This window comes from Manis pentadactyla, chromosome 19 (genome assembly GCF_030020395.1).
Source record: "Manis pentadactyla isolate mManPen7 chromosome 19, mManPen7.hap1, whole genome shotgun sequence".
Classification (NCBI taxonomy): Eukaryota; Metazoa; Chordata; class Mammalia; order Pholidota; family Manidae; genus Manis; species Manis pentadactyla.
The window spans coordinates 10,587,096-10,603,765 of NC_080037.1; the positions used below are offsets into that span (position 1 = coordinate 10,587,096).

The 16,670-nt window shown below is 38.9% G+C and overlaps 1 protein-coding gene across 6 annotated transcripts in view; it reads left to right on the plus strand.

Moving 5' to 3' along the window:
* The window catches only part of ASH1L (ASH1 like histone lysine methyltransferase), a 223,029-nt gene that overhangs the window by 74,429 nt on the left and 131,930 nt on the right, over nucleotides 1–16,670 (plus strand). For all 6 annotated transcript variants that reach the window (XM_036922448.2, XM_036922447.2, XM_057495015.1 and 3 more), the window contains one exon: nucleotides 366–4,926. In XM_036922448.2, the coding sequence (XP_036778343.2) occupies nucleotides 366–4,926 (4,561 nt within the window). The remainder of the gene's footprint in view (nucleotides 1–365; nucleotides 4,927–16,670) is intronic.

The window sequence follows — 16,670 nt, forward strand, 5'->3', positions numbered from 1 at the left end:
AACTATTTCTCTTCAAAAACAGTACATTCACCTAATGTGTATTTAGCCTAAAGTAAGATGGAAGTAGACTTAATTTGCTTTGTTAAAACAATGTCAAAAAATGTAGGGATATTTCTAAATAACCTAAATAACTTATTTCTAAGTAATATACAGTTTTATGTGCTTGAAAGTCAACATCTTGATAGCTTCTGATAGAGCAGCAGAGGAACTAACATACTGTGTCATTAATGTAACATGAATTAAATTTTTTAATAAAGAACACTATTCTGTAATATATCTGATATGTGATCAATTTGATTATAATGCTAAACTGACATGGTCTAAGGTTTACTTTCTCTGAAACCTTTTTCTTGTTCAAATTTTAGGACCCTTCAAAGTTGTACAAGAAAGCAGGTGATGGTGCAACCATTGAATGCCAGTCTGAAGAAAGCATCCATCTTCATTCACAGGGAGAAAACAATTCTTTGTCTAAGACGCTTTCTCCAGTACACTCAGAAATGACAGATTACATTAATGCAGCATCATCTACTCTTGTTAGTAGCCGGGATTCTGATTTAAAGGACAGAGCATTACTTAATGGAGGAACACGTGTAACAGAAAAGTTGGCACAGCTCATTGCAACTTGTCCTCCCTCCAAGTCTTCCAAGACAAAACTGAAGAAGCTAGGAACTGGCACTACTGCAGGACTGGTTAGCAGAGATTTGATCAGGAAAGCAGGCTTTGGCTCTGTAGCTGGAATAATACATAAGGACTTAATAAAAAAACCAGCTATCAGCACAGCAGTTGGATTGGTAACTAAAGATCCTGGGAAAAAGCCAGTGTTCAATGCAACAGTAGGATTGGTCAATAAAGACTCTGTGAAAAAACTAGGAACTGGCACTACAGCAGTATTCATTAATAAAGACTTAGGCAAAAAGCCAGGGACTATCACTACAGTGGGACTGCTGAGCAAGGATTCTGGAAAGAAGCTAGGAATTGGTATTGTTCCAGGTTTAGTGAATAAGGAATCTGGAAAGAAGTTAGGACTCAGCACTGTCGTCGGACTGGTTAATAAAGACTTGGGCAAGAAATTGGGTTCTACTGTTGGCCTAATGGCCAAGGACTGTGCAAAGAAGATTATAGCAAATTCAACAATGGGCTTAGTTAATAAGGAAATTGGAAAGAAACTAGTGAGTTGTCCTATGGCAGCCCTGGTCAGTAAAGATGCCATAAACCTTAAAGCTGAAGCACTGCTCCCCACTCAGGAACCACTTAAGGCTTCTTGTAGTACAAACATCAATAGTCATGAAAGTCAGGAACTTCCTGAATCCCTGAAAGACAACGCCACCAGCAAAACTTTTGAGAAGAATGTCATACGGCAGAGTAAAGAAAGCATATTGGAAAAATTTTCAGTGCGAAAAGAAATCATTAATTTGGAGAAAGAAATGTTTAATGAAGGAACATGCATTCAGCAAGACAGTTTCTCATCCAGTGAAAGGGGGCCTTATGAAACCTCAAAGCATGAAAAGCAACCTCCTGTATATTGCACTTCTCCAGACTTTCAAATGGGAGGTTCTTCTGATGCATCTACAGCTAAATCCCCTTTTAGTGCAGTAGGAGAAAGCAGTCTCCCTTCCCCATCCCCTACTGTGTCTGTTAATCCTTTAACCAGAAGTCCCCCCGGAACTTCTTCACAATTGGCTGCTAATCCATTACTTTTAAGTCCCAACACAGAACTAATGGAAGAAATTTCTGAATCTGGTGGAAAGAACCAATTTACTTCTGAAAGTACCCACTTGAACATTGGTCATAGGTCCATGGGTCATAGCATGAATATTGAATGTAAAGGGATTGATAAAGAGCTAAATGATTCAAAAAATACACATATAGATATTCCAAGAATAAGTTCTTCCCTAGGAAAAAAGCCAAGTTTGACTTCTGAATCAAGTATTCATACAATTACCCCTTCAGTTGTTAACTTCACTAGTTTATTTAGTAGCAAGCCCTTTCTAAAACTTGGTGCAGTAACTGCATCTGACAAACACTGCCAAGTTGCTGAAAGCCTAAGCACTAGTTTGCAGTCCAAACCATTAAAAAAAAGGAAAGGAAGAAAACCTAGGTGGACTAAAGTGGTGGCAAGAAGCACATGCCGGTCTCCAAAAGGGCTAGAATTAGAAAGATCAGAGCTTTTTAAAAGTGTTTCATGTAGCTCATTATCAAATAATAATTCTGAGCCAGTCAAGTTCATGAAAAACATTGGACCATCTTCATTTGTAGATCATGACTTCCTTAAACGCCGATTGCCTAAATTGAGCAAATCTACAACTCCATCCCTCACTCTCTTAACTGATAGTGAAAAACCATCTCATAAGTCTTTTGCTACTCACAAACTATCCTCCAGTATGTGTGTCTCTAGTGATCTTTTGTCTGATATTTATAAGCCCAAAAGAGGAAGACCTAAATCTAAGGAGATGCCTCAACTGGAAGGTCCACCTAAAAGGACTTTAAAAATCCCTGCCTCCAAAGTTTTTTCTCTGCAGTCTAAAGAAGAACAAGAACCCCCCATTTTACAGCCAGAAATTGAGATTCCTTCCTTCAAACAAAGTCTGTCTGTGTCTCCTTTTCCAAAAAAAAGAGGCAGACCCAAGAGGCAAATGAGGTCACCAGTCAAGATGAAGCCACCTGTACTGTCAGTGGCTCCATTTGTTGCCACAGAAAGTCCAAGCAAGCTAGAGTCTGAAAGTGACAACCATAGAAGTGGTAGTGATTTCTTTGAGAGTGAGGATCAACTTCAGGATCCAGATGATCTAGATGACAGTCATAGACCAACTATCTGTAGTATGAGTGACCTTGAAATGGAACCAGATAAAAAAATTACCAAGAGAAACAATGGACAATTAATGAAAACAATTATCCGCAAAATAAATAAAATGAAGACTTTAAAGAGAAAGAAACTGTTGAATCAGATTCTTTCAAGCTCTGTAGAATCAAGTAATAAAGGGAAAGTGCAATCCAAACTCCATAATACAGTGTCAAGTCTTGCTGCCACATTTGGCTCTAAATTGGGCCAACAGATAAATGTCAGCAAGAAAGGAACCATTTACATAGGAAAGAGAAGGGGTCGAAAACCAAAAACTGTCTTAAATGGCATTCTTTCTGGTAGCCCTGCCAGCCTTGCTGTTCTTGAGCAAACAGCTCAGCAGGCAGCAGGGTCAGCATTAGGTCAGATCCTTCCCCCTTTACTGCCTTCATCTGCTGGTAGTTCTGAGATTCTTCCATCACCTATTTGTTCTCAGTCTTCTGGAACTAGTGGAGGTCAGAGCCCTGTAAGTAGTGATGCAGGCTTTGTTGAACCCAGTTCAGTGCCATATTTGCATTTACACTCTAGACAGGGCAGCATGATTCAGACTCTCGCAATGAAGAAGGCCTCAAAGGGGAGGAGGCGATTATCTCCTCCCACTTTGTTGCCAAATTCTCCTTCACACTTGAGTGAACTCACATCTCTGAAAGAGGCTACTCCTTCTCCCATTAGTGAGTCTCATAGTGATGAGACCATTCCCAGTGATAGTGGAATAGGAACAGATAATAATAGCACATCAGACAGGGCAGAGAAATTTTGTGGACAAAAAAAGAGGAGGCATTCTTTTGAGCATGTTTCTCTGATTCCCCCTGAAACCTCTACAGTCCTAAGCAGTCTTAAAGAAAAACATAAGCATAAATGTAAGCGCAGGAATCATGATTACCTCAGCTATGACAAGATAAAAAGGCAGAAACGAAAACGAAAAAAGAAATATCCCCAACTCCGAAATAGACAGGATCCAGACTTTATTGCAGATCTGGAGGAATTAATAAGTCGTCTAAGTGAAATTCGAATCACCCATCGAAGTCACCATTTTATCCCCCGAGACCTTCTGCCAACTATTTTTCGAATCAACTTTAATAGTTTTTATACGCATCCTTCTTTCCCCTTAGACCCTTTGCACTACATTAGAAAACCTGACTTAAAAAAGAAAAGAGGGAGACCCCCTAAGATGAGGGAGGCAATGGCCGAAATGCCTTTTATGCACAGCCTTAGTTTTCCTCTTTCTAGTACTGGATTCTATCCCTCTTACGGCATGCCTTACTCTCCCTCGCCCATTACAGCTGCTCCCATAGGATTAGGTTACTATGGAAGGTATCCCCCTACTCTTTATCCACCTCCTCCCTCTCCTTCTTTCCCCACTCCACTGCCACCTCCTTCCTATATGCATGCTGGTCATTTACTTCTCAACCCCACCAAATACCATAAGAAAAAGCATAAGCTGCTTCGACAGGAGGCCTTTCTTACAACCAGCAGGACTCCACTCCTTTCCATGAGTACCTACCCTAGCGTCCCTCCCGAGATGGCCTATGGTTGGATGGTTGAGCACAAACACAGACACCGTCACAAACACAGAGAACACCGTTCTGAGCAGCCTCAGGTTTCCATGGACACTAGCTCTTCTAGATCCGTCCTGGAGTCTTTGAAGCGCTATCGCTTCGGAAAGGATACAGTTGGAGAAAGATATAAACATAAAGAAAAACACCGGTGTCACATGTCCTGCCCTCATCTCTCTCCTTCAAAAAGCTTAATAAATAGAGAAGAACAGTGGATCCACCGAGAGCCTTCAGAATCTAGTCCATTGGCCTTGGGATTGCAGACACCTTTACAGATTGACTGTTCGGAAAGTTCTCCAAGTTTATCCCTTGGAGGATTCACTCCCAACTCTGATCTTGCCAGCAGTGATGAACATACAAACCTTTTCACAAGTGCAATAGGCAGCTGCAGAGTTTCAAACCCTAACTCCAGTGGCCGGAAGAAATTAACTGACAGCCCAGGACTGTTTTCTGCACAGGACACTTCACTAAATCGGCCTCACAGAAAGGAGCCACTGCCTTCCAGTGAAAGGGCAGTGCAGACCTTGGCAGGTAAGGGGGTTGTTTTGTTGCCTGTTATTTGTGTTAAAGAAATAGATTATTTTGCCCACTGGTTGCTTGATACATGTACATGAACATCTAATAGCTCTCCTATCTTGTGGTGGTGTTAATGTCTCTTGAAATGTTACCTGCAAAGTTCTCATTTTCAGTAGATGTGAGAAGATAAGGCATATCTTTGCATTAATTTTGAATTTTGAGATGAGGTATCATTATCAAAACAAACAAGAAATAACACCCATCTTTTGCAAGTGAGGAAAAAAAATGTATCTTTCTTATGCAAAAAGGCCATTACACAGTTTCTTTAGTGAGAAATGGCTCATAGATAATCTGATAGTAGCTTTGCAGGATTTTAAATATATACTAATCCAGTACTTATAATGCTTCTATGTTACAGGAAGAATATGTTGTTAACCCTGTATGTCTCTTATTAAAAATATGACTATTCAAAAATACCACCTTTGTTTAAAATGTAACTGAATATTCAGGGGGAATTCATTTTGCAGACTGCTTTTATGTATCTTTGTAACAGCTGCTTCAGTTGGATATAATGACATGAAACAAACCTAAATAATGCATTTGCAATATCTATAAGGTGTTGTCTTTTAAGAATTGAAAAGAGGATAGAAAACAAGAAAGAGGACACATTGCCCATTCACATAGAAGATATCTTTAAGTCAGGAGTTCTTTATCAGAGATCTCAACCCTAAGGGTTTATAAATTAACTCTAGAAAGTTCATAAAACTTCTGATGTTGAAAATGAAATTATGTGTATGTATGCTTGTGTGTATTATAGACAAGTGAAAGTCCATACATTTCATCAGATTCTTCAAGTAAACTCCCTAAGCCTCAGTATCCCTTCCAATAAAATGGGATTTGCAGGGTTATTATGAGAAGTAAATTAGGTTATAGTGTTAATGAAAGTGATTTGTGCATAGTAAGCACACAGATGTTAATTGGGGTGCTTAATTATTAATTATTCTTCCAAACGATTAAAAATTTGTGCATTAGAGGAAATGATAAACCCCTCAAAGACAAGAATTTATGTTCTTGATTTTCATTATTCATGAACCTTTTAAAAATAAAAGCTATCTTCGTGGAAAAAGCTGAGCATTCTTTAGTTTTTTTAACAATGTAATAAAAAAAGATCCTAAACTTTAAATAGTTTCATGCAAATATTTTGAAAAATATTTAATTAACACAGTTACTGAATATCTACTATTTGTCAGACATTCGACTTTGTGGGCCCTTGTGACATATATAATAGGGAACAGGGCACACAGGTTTATTGTTTTCATGGAACTTACAGTGGAGATGGGTAATAAAATTACACATTAAGTGTCATTAAAACTGTGATAAGGCTTCTTAAAAAAAGAGAAGTATAGGGTTCTATGAGAGCATGAAATGGGGGCTTAACTCAGCAAGGCTTCCCTGAGAAAGTCACCCTAAACTGTTACCTGAAGGATGAGCAGCAGTTAGTTAGGTAAACAATTCCACTCATTCGTTTATTCATTTCTTCACTCATGCATTTATCTATTGAGCTTCAAAACTTCTAGTACTGTTCTAGTCACTGGCATATATTAGAGAGTAAAAACATATCTGGTTTCTTTAGCTTTCAGCTTCGTGAAGGAAGACAGACTATTGGTAAGCACATAAGTAGAGTGGTAAGCACATAAGTAATGGCATAATGACTTCTGTATGAGCACTTGAGAGATTGGTGGTGCCATTCCTGATACAAAGAAGACAGGAGGAGGAGCAGGTTTAGGAAGAGTTTACTTCTGAGCACATTTTGAAGATCCTGAACTGGAAGGAGCTTGGATTTAGAAAAACCAGGGGAGTAGATGGGAGGTTCATTGTTGTGGGAGAGGGTATACGAAAAAGAATGGTGAGAGTTGTGGCAAAAGAAAGAAGCTATCTTACTATGCTGATGGACAGTGACTGTAATGGGGTATGTGGAGGGGACTTGATAATAGGGGGAGTCTAGTAACCATAATGTTCAAGTAATTGTACATTAATGATATAAAAAAAAAAGCACGTGTAGATATTCAAGATAAAAAAAAGAAGCTAGACCATTTGTTAAAGATTTTAGATTTTATAACTAAGAGCAAAAGACAGAAGAGTATTAATTAGATTTGCATTTTTAAAAGCTCATTCTGGCTCATGTGCAATCATTGAATTGTATAGGATGAAAATAGTTATAGGGAAACCAGCTAGTAGGCAGTTGCAGTAGTCTAGATGAGATTATGGTATGTAGACAAGGGAGGCGGCAGACTTCAATATGAACATTTCAGAGATTGTTGGTGCCATGTCCTGATACAGAGAAGACAGGAGGAGCAGATTTAGGGAGGGCATATACATAAATATATACATAATGTTTTTATAATACACATAAACTTTGAGGTGCCTTTAGAATATTAAAATGGGAATTTTGAACAGATGAGTATCTAATTCTGGAGCTCAATAAAGATGTCTGGTCTGGAGATATGGGCATCTCATTATGACATTTTGAAAATCTTTGGCAATATCTTCACTAAAAAAGGCTTCTGAAAAAGATAAGAGTTGGGAGCAGATTCTCAAAACCTATGCAGCTTTGCAACCAGAGAACCAAGAAAAATAATAATTCTAGAAAATATCAACAGAAGTTAAGATTTTGTTCAATAAATTATTTAGAAAAAGAATATTACAGTAAACATAGGACTTAATTATTTAGGAAATTAAAGGTAGCTTGATAGATGGGATACAAAGAAGTGTTGAAGCTAAGCTGTTCAGTTGAAGACATAAAAATATGTCATTGGCAGATAAGTGATGCCAGATATAACTGGTTCTGCCCTATTGTCCTTGTTTGTTTTGCATGAAGATTGGGGGAAAGGACACAGTAAGCATTTATAGGAAAGTCTGTTGACCAGTAAGAGCCACGAAGAATGTAGGACAAATGGGCATTCTGAACAGAACTGCACTGGTCTGTCGTTTACCGCATCATGTTTTTGGTGTACTCTTTCTTCACCTCAAACTTGGTGCTTCAAAACATTAATGTGTTTTTGAAAATCATGTATGAACTCACATAACTTCCATATTATCCTGGTATTTTTCTATTTATCAATTGTATATGAGCTATTTCACGCTACAGAAACACTGTGACAAAACAGACTATATATTAATAGATTGTCAGGTCTGTCTGTCATTGTGAAAGTGATATTTCCTTGTGGAGAGAATACAGAATGAGAAAAGAGTGCCTTGGACAGGTCTGAGGAACTGCAATATTTAAATAGACTGATAGTTGTTAAAAACTATCAGCCTTTTTTTTTTTCTTTCTTCCTTTTTAATATTAAATCAACAGTTTTTACTCTTAAAACTTCATTGTCCAGTATGGTAGCCACTGGCCACAGAGAGCCGTTGAGCACTGGAATGATGGCTAGTCCAAACTGAGACCTGTAAGCCGTCAATACACACTGGATACACATTAGATTTTTTTTTTGGTATCATTAATCTACAATTACATGAAGAACATTATGTTTACTAGGCTCCCCCCTTCACCAAGTCCCCCCAACAAACCCCATTACAGTCACTGTCCATCAGCATAGTAAGATGCTGTAGAATCACTACTTGTCTTCTCTGTCAGCTTTTGGTTTTTATATGTGCTCTTTTGTGGTGATCTCTACATTTTAAGAAGAATTAATTGTTAAAATTTTTAAATCTGGGTATTTCATATGAATTTCAGAATTCTGCTTTTCTATTTAAAAAAATCAGAACATCTGGCAGCAGTAGTCCACATTTCTTGGATGACACTGATGACTGGGTCTCAATAATGGCAACCCCCCATTTAATTGGTGCATGCATTTTTCAGTTTGCTTCAGTCCTCATGGTTCCTGTTGTGTGTTATATCTGGCTCAGTTCAGCTGTTTAAGTGGTGAATCTGGCTCCAAGGAGCATTTGAGTTTGAAGCCCCTAATTTAAGAGTTGTAAGAAGGAGCTTACACCAGGTGGGGAGCTTTACGTGAACGTGAGGTGAGCTGGATAACAGGTTAGGATGTTGAATATATTGTCTACATGGGCATTAAAGTCACCCAAGAGGCCTGTTAATAGGAATTGGAGTGAAAAAGGTGAATGTGAGCCTGTTTTCAGGGTCCTCAGGGAATGAAATAGCAAGGAATTCTAACACATACAAAAATATCTGCTTTAAGAATAAAAACTGGTCTTTGTTTTTCTTTTATGAAAATAACATACAAAAACATTAAGACCTCTCTGAGGTCACTGTTCAACACCAATTCTGTGTCATTAACTGGGTATCAGTTCAGTTCAGTTCTAATACTACCTAAAGTTGAGCAAGACCCAGTAAAGTAAGAGCAGAGTCTTTCAAAGACTGCCCCCACTTGAGATGCTAGGTACAGGTTTCATGTCCAATCCAGCCACACCTCTGGCCAGCCTCCTACAAATTTGGGGCTTCCCACAATCCCTCAGTTTTGATAATTTGGTTGAATGACTCACAGAACTTACAGAACCACTGTACTCATGATTACAGTTTTATTATAAAAAGTGCAGATCAGGGAGGGGAGCGAAGATGGTGGCGTGAGTAGAGCAGCAGAAATCTCCTCCCAAAACCATATATATTTTTGAAAATACAACAAATACAACTGTTCCTAAAAGAGAGACCAGAAGATACAGGACAACAGCCAGGCTACATCTACACCTGTGAGAACCCAGCGCCTCTGGAAGGGGTTAAGAAACAAGCAGGACCCGAGCGCCCGTCCCCCCAGCCCCCGCGGGAGGAGAGGGGTCAGCGGGGAGGGAGAGGGAGCCCAGGACTGCTAAATACCCAGCTCTAGCTGATGACACAGTGCACGGGGTGCTGGATACCAGGGAAATGGGACAGTAAAACCTGCAAGTGGGTCCCCAGAGCTGACGCCCCTGGGACAAAGAAAAGCGAGTGCTTTTTGAAAGACTTAAAGGGACAGGGACCCCACAGCTGGACGGAAACGTCCCGGGACACTTAGCGCAGCAGCTGGGAATCCCGAGGAACTCCAAGCACCCTAACCCCCTGGGCGGCAGCTGCAGCTCAGAGGTCCCTCATGGAGATAAACAGCCTTGCACGCATTTCCCCTCCGACACAGCTCCACCATATTGGAAGCAGCAGCCTGAGGCTGGCCACGCCCACAGCAACCACAGAGCTTACTCCACAGCGGCCGGGCAAGAATTAGAAACCGCATCTGCATGCAGCTGCCCAGCACAAGCTGCTAGGGGTCACCGTTCTCCCAAGAGAGGAAGGCCACAAACCAGCAAGAAGGGACATTCTCCCAGCCAATACATGTGCCATCTTCCCACAAGTACCTCTATCACCATGAAAAGGCAGAAGAATTTGATACAGATCAGACTAACCCAGACATCCTCCCCCGAGAAGGAATCTGAGGAGATAGACCTAATCAATCTCCCTGAAAAAGAATTCAAAATAAAGGTCATAACCATGCTGATGGAGCTGCAGAGAAATATGCAAGAGCTAAGGGATGAAGTCCGGAAGGAGATTACATAAATGAAACAATCTCTGGAAGGATTTATAAGCAGAATGGATAAGATGCAAGAGGCCATTGATGGAATAGAAACCAGAGAACAGGAACTTATAGAAGCTGACACAGAGAGAGAGAAAAGGATCTCCAGGAATGAAACAATATTAAGAGAACTGTGTGACCAATCCAAAAGGAACAATATCCGCATTATAGGGGTACCAGAAGAAGAAGAGAGAGAAAAAGGGATAGAAAGTGTCTTTGAAGAAATAATTGCTGAAAACTTCCCCAAACTGGGGGAGGAAATAATCGAACAGACCACGGAAGTACACAGAACTCCCAACAGAATGGACCCAAGGAGGACAACGCCAAGACACATAATTAAAATGGCAAAGATGAAGGACAAGGACAGAATTTTAAAGGCAGCTAGAGAGAGGAAAAAGGTCACCTACGAAGGAAAACCCATCAGGCTATCATCAGACTTCTCAACAGTAACCTTACAGGCCAGAAGAGAATGGCATGATATATTTAATGCAATGAAACAGAAGGGCCTTGAACCAAGAATACTGTATCCAGCACGACTATCATTTAAATATGAAGGAGGGATTAAACAATTCCCAGACAAGCAAAAGTTGAGGTAATTTGCCTCCCACAGACCACCTCTACAGGGTATTTTAGAGGGACTGCTCTGGATGGGAGCACTCCTAAGGCTAAACAGATGTCACCAGAGAAAATAAAATCACAGCAAAGAAAGCAGACCAACCAAATACTAACTAAAGGCAAAAAATAAAATCAACTACCCATAAAAGCAGTTAAAGGAAACACAAAAGAGCACAGACTAAAACAACCAACATATAAAGAATGGAGGAGGAGGAATAAGAAGGGAGAAAAATAAGGAATCACCAGACAGTGTCTGTAATAGCTCAATAAGTGAGTTAAGTTAGGCAGTGAGATACTAAAGAAGCTAACCTTGAACCTTTGGTAACCACGAATCTAAAACCTGCAATGGCAATAAGTACATATATTTCAATAATCACCCTAAATGTAAATGGACTGAATGCACCAATCAAAAGACACAGAGTAATAGAATGGATAAAAAAGCAAGACCTATCTATATGCTGCTTACAAGAGACCCACCTCAAACCCAAAGACATGCACAGACTAAGAGTTAAGGGATGGTTAAAGATATTCCATGCAAACAACAGGGAGAAAAAAGCAGGTGTTGCAGTACTAGTATCAGACAAAATAGACTTCAAAACAAAGAAAGTAACAAGAGATAAAGAAGGACATTACATAATGATAAAGGGCTCAGTCCAACAAGAGGGTATAACCATTATAAATATATATGCACCCAACACAGGAGCACCAGCATATGTGAAACAAATACTAACAAAACTAAAGGAGGAAATAGAATGCAGTGCATTCATTTTAGGAGACTTCAACACACCACTCACTCCAAAGGATAGATCCACTGGACAGAAAATAAGTAAGGACACTGAACAACACACTAGAACAGATGGACCTAATAGACATCTATAGAACTCTATATCCAAAAGCAACAGGATACACATTCTTCTCAAGTGCACATGGAACATTCTCCAGAATAGACCACATACTAGCTCACAAAAAGAGCCTCAGTAAATTCCAAAAGATTGAAATCCTATCAACCAACTTTTCAGACCACAAAGGTATAAAACTAGAAATAAATTGTACAAAGAAAACAAAAAGACCCACAAACACATGGAGGCTTAATAACATGCTCCTAAATAATCAATGGATCAATGAACATATTAAAATAGAGATCAAGGAATATATGGAAACAAATGACAACAACAACACAAAGCCCCAACTTCTGTGGGATGCAACGAAAGCAGTCTTAAGAGGAAAGTATATAGCAATCCAGGCATACTTAAAGAAGGAAGAACAATCCCAAATGAATAGTCTAACATCACAGTTATCAAAACTGGAAAAAGAAGAACAAATGAGGCCTAATGTCAGCAGAAGGAGGGACATAATAAAGATCAGAGAAGAAATAAATAAAATTGAGAAGAATAAAAAAATAGAAAAAAAATCAATGAAACCAAGAGCTGGTTCTTTGAGAAAATAAACAAAATAGATAAGCCTCTAGCCAAACTTATTAAGAGAAAAAGAGAATCAGCACATATCAACAGAATCAGAAACGAGAATGGAAAAATCATGACGGACTCCACAGAAATACAAAGAATTATTAAAGACTACTATGAAAACCTATAGGCTAACAAGCTGGAAAACCTAGAAGAAGTGGACGACTTCCTAGAAAAATACAACCTTCCAAGACTGACCAAGGAAGAAACAAAACACAAAATTTAAACAAACCAATTACGAGCAAAGAAATTGAAGCAGTTAAAAAAAAAAAGAAATTGAAGCACAAAAAAACTACCCAAGAACAAAACCCCTTGGCCAGATGGATTTACCTCGGAATTTTATCAGACATACAGAGAAGACATAATACCCATTCTCCGTAAAGTTTTCCAAAAAATAGAAGAGGAGGGAATACTCCCAAACTCATTCTATGAAGCCAATATCACCCTAATACCAAAACCAGGCAAAAACCCCACCAAAAAAGAAAATTACAGACAAATATCCCTGATGAACGTCGATGCAAAAATACTCAACAAAATATTAGCAAACCAAATTCAAAATACATCAGAAGAATCATACACCATGACCAAGTGGGATTCATCCCAGGGATGCAAGGATGGTACAACATTCAAAAATCCATCAACATCACCCACCACATAAACAAAAAGAAAGATAAAAACCACATGATCATCTCCATAGATACTGAAAAAGCATTTGACAAAATTTAACATCCATTCATGATAAAACCTCTCAGCAAAATGGGTATACAGGGCAAGTACCTCAACATAATAAAGGCCGTATATGATAACCCCACAGCCAACATCATACTGAACAGCGAGAAGCTGAAAGCTTTTCCTCTGAGATCGGGAACAAGACAAGGGATGCCCACTCTCCCCACTGTTATTCAACATAATACTGGAGGTCCTAACCATGGCAATTAGACAAAACAAAGAAATACAAGGAATCCAAATTGGTAAAGAAGAAGTTAAACTGTCACTATTTGCAGGTGACATGATATTGTACATAAAAAACCGTAAAGTCCCCACTCCCGAATTACTAGAACTGACATTGGAATACAGCAAAGTCGCAGGATACAAAATTAACACATAGAAATCTGTGGCTTTCCTATACACTAGCAATGAACTAACAGAAAGAGAAATCAGGAAAACAATTCCATTCACAATAGCAACAAAAAGAATAAAATAGCTAGGAATAAACCTAACCAAGGAAGTGAAAGACCTATACCCTGAAAACTATAAGACACTCTTAAGAGAAATTAAAGATGACACTAACAAATGGAAACTCATCCCATGCTCTTGGCTAGGAAGAATTGCTATCATCAAAATGGCCATCTGGCCCAAAGCAATATACAGATTTGATTCAATCCCAACAAGTTACCAACAACATTCTTCAATGAACTGGAACAAATATTTCAAAAATTCATATGGAACCGCCAAAGACCCCGAATAGCCAAAGCAATCCTGAGAAGGAAGAATAAAGTGGGGGGGATCTCGCTCCCCAACTTCAAGCTCTACTACAAAGTCACAGTAATCAAGACAATTTGGTACTGGCACAAGAACAGAGCCACAGACCAGTAGAACAGAACAGAGGCTCCAGACATTAACCCAAACATATATGGCCAATTAATATACGATAAAGGAGCCATGGACATACAATGGGGAAATGACAGTCTCTTCAACAGATGGTGCTGGCAAAACTGGACAGCTACATGTAAGAGAATGAAATTGGATCACTGTCTAACCCCATACACAAAAGTAAACTCCAAATGGATCAAAGACCTGAATATAAGTCATGAAACCATAAAACTCTTAGAAAAAAACATAGGCAAAAATCTCTTGGACATAAACATGAGTAACTGCTTCATGAACATATCTCCCCGGGCAAGGGAAACAAAGGCAAAAATGAACAAGTGGGACTATATCAAACTAAAAAGCTTCAGTACAGCAAAGGACACCATCAGTAGAACAAAAAGGCATCCTACAGTATGGGAGAATATATTCATAAATGACATATCCGATAAGAAGTTGACATCCAAACTATATAAAGAGCTCACACACCTCAACAAACAAAAAGCAAATAATCCAATTAAAAAATGCACAGAGAATCTAAACAGACACTTCTCCACAGAAGAAATTCAGATGGCCAACAGGCACATGAAAAGATGCTCAACATCGCTAATCATCAGAGAAATATAAATTAAAAACCACAATAAGATATCAGCTCACATCAGTTAGGATGGCCACCATCCAAAAGACAACAACAAATGTTGGTGAGGATGTGGAGAAAGGGGAACTTCCTACACTGCTGGTTGGAATGTATATTAGTTCAACCATTGTGTAAAGCAGTATGGAGGTTCCTCAAAAAGCTCAAAATAGACATACCATTTGACCCAGGAATTCCACTTCTAGGAATTTACCCTAAGAATTCAGCAGCCCAGTTTGAAAAAGACAGATGCACCCCTATGTGTATTGCAGCACTATTTACAATAGCCAAGAAATGGAAGCAACCTAAGTGTCCATCAGTAGATGAATAGATAAAGAAGAGGTGGTACATATACACAATGGAATATTATTCAGCCATAAGAAGAAAACAAATCCTACCATTTGCAGCAACATGGATGGAGCTAGAGGGTATTATGCTCAGTGAAATAAGCCAGGTGGAGAAAGACAAGTATCAAGTGATTTCACTCATCTGTGGAGTATAAGAACAAAGAAAAACTGAAGGAACAAAACAGCAGCAGTATCACAGAACCCAAGAATGGACTAACAGTTACCAAAGGGAAAGCGACTGGGGTTGATGGATGGGAAGGGAGGGATAGGGGCGGGAAAAAGAAAGGGGGCATTACAATTAGCATGTATAATGCGGTGGGCTCTACAACACAGAGAAGACAAGTAGTGATTTTACAGCATCTTACTGTGCTGATGGACAGTGACTGTGAAGGGGTGTGTGAGGCAGACTTGGTGAAGGGGGGAGCCTAGTAAACATAATGTTCTTCATGTAATTGTAGATTAATGATACCAAAATTAAAGATAAAAATAAAAAAGAAAGAGGGCATTACAATTAGCATGTATAATGTAGCATGGGGTATGGGGAGGGCTGTGCAACACAGTGAAGACAAGTGGTGATTCTACAGCATCTTACCTGCACTGATGGACAGTGACTGTAATGGGGTGAGGAGGGACTTGATGATCGGGGGAGCCTAGTAAACATAATGTTCTTCATGTAATTGTAGATTAAAGATAACAACAGCAACAACAATAAAAGTACAGATGAGGAATTGAAAAAAATAGTTTAGGAATTGAAGATACACATAGGCAATGTCTGGCATTTGAGAAATTGGCACCAAGGTTCCATGCCCTTTTTTTATGGGTTCTGAGTGTGTCACTCTTCCAGAGTGTGCTTCTTCACATCGTTGTGCTTACCAACCAAGATATTCCATCAGGTCTCTGTGTCCAGTTTTGGCTGGGGCTTCATTACATAAGCATGATTGATTAAATTAAGCTATGTTTTGAACTCAGTCTCAGCCCTCCTGTACTCACTGTAGATTGGATTGGCCCAGTTTTAACCCTCTAAATCATGTGATTGGTTTTTCTACTGAAAAATCCCTATCTTGAAGCTGTCTATAAGTCACTTTGGCATAACAAAGACACTCTTACCACTTAGGAAATTCCAAGGGTTTTTGAAGCTCTGTGCCAGGAATCAGGACAAAGAACAGATATTTTCTTTATTATGACCGAAGTCTAAATTCTTCTGTTAATTGGTCTGTGTCTTGGAATCTCCATTTTCTTCACAATTACTCTTTTGATGAGTGGGTAGAAATATGACTTGATTTTCTAATAGCAACTTTTCTCAGGTAGATGTGAAAACTGGTTTACCTGTTCTCTTAAAACCAGTGAGAAAAAAATAGTTAAGGAAAATAGTAAGAAAAATGTACTAAATAAAGTGTGGGATATCTTCTAACTTGATCACTTTGAAAGTCAGAACTTGTTTAGGCAAAGCTTTCTGATTTTTTTTTTTTTTATGTCTGATCTTATTTGTTACTGGTGTTTTTCTTTGGCTTTCATTCTCTTGGCCAAAAGTTTGGCTTATTCTGCAGCCTCT